Source organism: Ranitomeya variabilis, chromosome 3, assembly GCF_051348905.1.
Source record: "Ranitomeya variabilis isolate aRanVar5 chromosome 3, aRanVar5.hap1, whole genome shotgun sequence".
NCBI classification, from domain to species: domain Eukaryota; kingdom Metazoa; phylum Chordata; class Amphibia; order Anura; family Dendrobatidae; genus Ranitomeya; species Ranitomeya variabilis.
In genome coordinates this window covers 605,667,145-605,671,862 of record NC_135234.1, presented here as the reverse complement: position 1 = coordinate 605,671,862, position 4,718 = coordinate 605,667,145, and the positions used below count along the sequence as shown (strand labels likewise).

General features: G+C 45.7%; 1 protein-coding gene across 1 annotated transcript; it reads left to right on the top strand.

Moving 5' to 3' along the window:
* Window positions 1–1,223: 1,223 nt before the first annotated feature.
* Window positions 1,224–2,984, top strand: LOC143818427 (uncharacterized). Its single transcript, XM_077299730.1, has 3 exons — window positions 1,224–1,332; window positions 1,491–1,653; window positions 2,670–2,984. Exons 1-3 carry the CDS (start codon window positions 1,260–1,262, stop codon window positions 2,974–2,976), a joined length of 543 nt encoding a protein of 180 aa, XP_077155845.1. The 5' UTR covers window positions 1,224–1,259; the 3' UTR covers window positions 2,977–2,984.
* The last annotated feature ends 1,734 nt before the right edge of the window (window positions 2,985–4,718 follow it).

Here is a 4,718-nt window from a genome sequence, read left to right as displayed (position 1 = left end):
AGCCCAGTCTTGAGGGTCGCCCCGGAGCAAGGAAATTACAATCCTGACCTGCTGTGCAGGGTCTCCGGCAGAGCGAGACTTCAGGGACAAAAACAATTTGCAATTATTTTTAAAATTTTGAAAGTGAGATCTATTCCCCGAGAAGAATTCAGGCAAAGGAATTCTAGGCTCAGACATAGGTGCATGAACAACAAAATCTTGCAAATTTTGTACCTTTGTGGCGAGATTATTCAAACCTGTAGCTACACTCTGAAGATCCATTTGAAACAGGTGAACACAGAGCCATTCAAGGATTAGAAGGAGAGAAAGAGAGGAAGGCTGCAGTATAGGCAGACTAGCAAGTGATTCAATTAAGAGCACACTCAGAACTAGAGGAAAAAAAAAAAAAAAAAAATTGTAGCAGACTTCTTTTTTCTCTCCTTTCTCAGCCAGTAATTTAACCCTTTTTTTTTTTTTGGCCGGTCAAACTGTCATGATTCTCAATGGCGAGAGAACATAGCCCAGCATATATGAGAACTAGCTCTTGGAAGATGGAAACTATACTGACCATGAACTAAACCTGCTGCACAACTAGAAGTGGCCGGGTAGCATGCCTACGTTTTTTTATCCCTAGATGCCCAGCGCCAGCCGGAGAACTACCTAATCCTAGCAGAGGAAAAGACAGTCCTGGCTCACCTCTAGAGAAATTTTCCCAAAAGGCAGACAGAGGCCCCCACATATATTGGCGGTGATTTTAGATGAAATGACAAACGTAGTATGAAAATAGGTTTAGCAAAAATCGAGGTCCGCTTACTAGATAGCAAGAAGACAGAAAGGGCACTTTCATGGTCAGCAGAAAACCCTATCAAAACACCATCCAGAAATTACTTTAAGACTCTAGCATTAACTCATAACACCAGAGTGGCAATTTCCGCTCACAAGAGCTTTCCAGACACAGTAACGAAACAGCAGCTGTGAACAGGAACAAAATGCAAAAACACACAAGGACAAAAGTCCAACTTAGCTGGGAGTTGTCTAGTAGCAGGAACATGCACAGAAAGGCTTCTGATTACATTGTTGACCGGCATGAAACTGACAGAGGAGCAAGGTTATATAGCGACTCCCACATCCTGATAGGAGCAGGTGAACAGAGGGGATGATGCACACAAGTACAATTTCACAAGTGGCCACCGGGGGAGCCCAGAATCCAATTTCACAACAGTGGCCCATTGTGGGACAGCCGTGACCCCCGGCACGCGGACCAGGTGGTCTTGAGGCGGATGTGGGCTGAGGTGGCAAAATCGCTGTGGGATGGCTTTGACAGCGCTTCCGCAGCGGATAAATCAAACTTTGGTAAGTATTTCTGAAACTCCGCTCAAATCCATCAGGCCAGGATAAAACACAACCGTGTGTGATGTGATCAACTCCTTCTATTTTTTTGCATCGCACACAGTTGTGTTATCATTTGGAAATGTACAATATCTAACCTTTTTTGTTGTTTGCATTCACAGTCAAAAAATTGAAGACCAGATGGCGTTCCATGAAGGACCGTTTCAATCGGGGCCTGAGGAAGGAGGAGGAACAGGCTCGAAGTGGTGCTGCTGCGGCCAGGTCATCAACATACAAATACACAAGGGCGTTGCACTTCCTGAGACCGATCCTTGGCCGCCGAGCGTAAGTATTTAATTTTTGGTGTACCTAGGGCAACGCATCGGGTACTGCACAATATGCATGTCCACGTAGTATATTGCCCAGCCACGTATTATATTGCACATCCACATAGTATATTGGCCAGCCACGAAGTATATTGCCCATCCACATAGTATATTGGCCAGCCACGTAGTATATTGCCCATCCACATAGTATATTGCGCAGCCAACTAGTATATTGCCCAGTGACGTAGTATAGTACAGAGTCACGTTGTATATTGCCAAGCCACACATGACATTTTTTCAAGTGATGCAGTATACAGCACAGAGCCACATAGCATACTGGCCAGCCACGTAAAATTTTTCCTAGTGGCATGGTATATTGCCCATCCAGGTTCGTCACAGTTTTTTAAATAAAATTAAAAAAAGATAATTTACCGCGCGAGTCCTTGTAGTCCACGACAGGTTCCGGTCCCATCCAGGGGTGGTCTGATCGCAGGAACAGTGATTACGTCTCGGTCACATGACCGTGATGTCATGGCAGGTCCTGCAATCAGCGTAAAAGATGGCGGTCGTCTCAAACGCCAACGGAGGGCAAGTATAGCATGGTATATTTTTTAATCAAATTGGTAACTTTAAATTGTTTAATATTGATGTGGCATAGGCAGCGTCAATAGTAAACAGTTGGTGACACCAACGTTTTTCGGCAACAACGGTTTGCATTAACGCCGGCCGTGTAGCGATGACAGTGGTGAGTATGCGGGCGACAGGCATTGACTGCGGGGAGGAGCGCTCATTTTCTCCTGGACTGTTTCCGTCGCTGATTGCTCGCGTCAGCCATGACAGGCAGCTGGCGAGAACAATCAGCGAATGATTACCGTGAGTTAAGGACAGACAGACTAACAGACGGAAGTGACCCTTACAATTATATGTCAAAGTATTGTATAGTGTTGTGTGATGTACTGTAACTTGGTTATATTGGAGTTGGCGTATGTGAAATGTTTTTTTTAGAATACTAATGTTTTCCTTATCTTTTCACAGAACACACAGCAGCACCCTCGAACCTGTTCGGCCATCTGGAGCGGTCCTTCATGAATCGCCATCTGACCCATCACAGCCATCCCACAGCGAGAGCAGGCTTGCAGCACTTTCTGGAGAACCGGCAGCCGGTCCATCCGGTTTCCCCCTGGCCGAGGCCTCTGTCGCTCCTTCTTTTGGGTATTGCCGCCAGCGTCAGCGGGCCTCGGACAGGCCGCTAATGCCCGAATATTTTCATTTGGGCACGGTTTTCCAGAATTGTTTCAAGGTGCTGGGAGATAGGATGGACACTGCTCGACCGGCGCCTTGAAACAATGGAATCCGAGCTTATGAGGCCGGCAAAACATTTTTTTAGTGCCATTGCTAAGGGCATGGTGGAACTTCTTACACCGGAACTCCAGATTTCGGTGATGCAGGCCTGCAACAACGCCTACGTGAGTGCTCTGCAGCAGGCTCGGATCATGCAGTCAGCGACTACAATGCCCGTAGTACCATCGCTGGCTAGCATGACTCCGACTCCTGCTGCACAGCCACTCTACCGAGGTCCGCGTGCCGAGGGACACCGCCACCGACACCATCACACACAGCCTACGAGTCCTGCTCCTGCTAGTATCTCAACCTCCAGAACCCCTCAAGCTGAGGAACGAGCAGAGCAGGAAAGGAGGAAAAGGAGGAAGACAACGCGGACAGCTGCTGCGTCTCTGGCTGCTCCAACACACACACCAAGGTCTCGGCCGGGGTCAAGCTGGAGCAGGAGCAGCCAGAGCCAATCAAGATCTACCAGCAGACTAGTGTTGCCTCCTCCCTCACCTACAGAGGTGGCAATATCATCACCCTCTCATACAGGGTGGTCTGAACTACCCTAAAGCCTGCTGGACTATGCTTCCACCTCCTCCTACTCCTCTACCCACTCCCAAGCGGGTAGCTATCATTCACCCCTGATAGCCCAAGTGGATACCCCTTAATTATCTTTATCTTTCCCCCTTTTTTTTCTGTTTCCCCAAATAAACATATTATATTTTAAACTATATTTGTTTGTATTGTTCAAAATTATTTTATGGCAACTCACACCATGCGCCGTCTACACAAATCTTGTGTTTTGTACACCTCCTATATATACAATGTCAGACACTATTTTATCAAATTTTAATTAGCCTTTTTTTTGGTGTCTCTCATTGTTCTATGCGGTGTTTACAAACACAAACCGGATTATCACATCTTTTATAGATTTTACACATACAATAAGGTCATGGCTCAGGTGAGGTGGTTGCAATGGTCACGTGGCCAAGTGTCGACACTATTTGAATCAGGATGTATTTCAGCATCCTGACGAATAGATTTTACTCGCTACAGTGGAGCGAACATGATCGGCTCCCTCCTTGGCAAGCCACTTGCCAACTACTTGCATATGGACCCGGCTTCCTGGTGTGCGGCTGATGGTCTGCTTTTTTCCGGCACCGCAGCCGCATGTTCCAAGGCTGTGACAGGCACAACACATGCACAACCCAAGCCTATTTGTTGGCCTTGCCATACATGTGTAGTATAACAGAAGAAAAAAAAAAAATGAGACAAAACCAGCTCACCTACTAGGCATTTGTTGTGGGGAAGCCCGGATGACGTGCAGTCTTCACGTGAGGCAATAGAACAAATAGAGGAGAAAATCCAGCTTCCAAAAATATCAAAATTTATTAAAGATAAAATCCAAAGTCCAAAAACATGGTTCACAGGAGAAGAAATAGCAGCAAGCTACATGTTTCGAACAATAAGTTCTTTTTCAAAGCTGCTCACCATGCACCAGAGTGAGGTTTAAATAGCAGCTGTGAAAATCACAGAAAATCACTCCACCACCTGATGCAGCAGTGATTATATACAATAAAAACGCAAAAATATCACAAAAAACATCACAAAAAAACAAAGAAATATATAATATACATATGTGAAATATATAGTACAACTAGACAATGTGAATCTCTCAGTAATGAAACATGATTTCCTTGCGAGCATTTAAGCCCATGGGATGGCAAGTGTTAAGGTAAAACATCCAATAAGCTT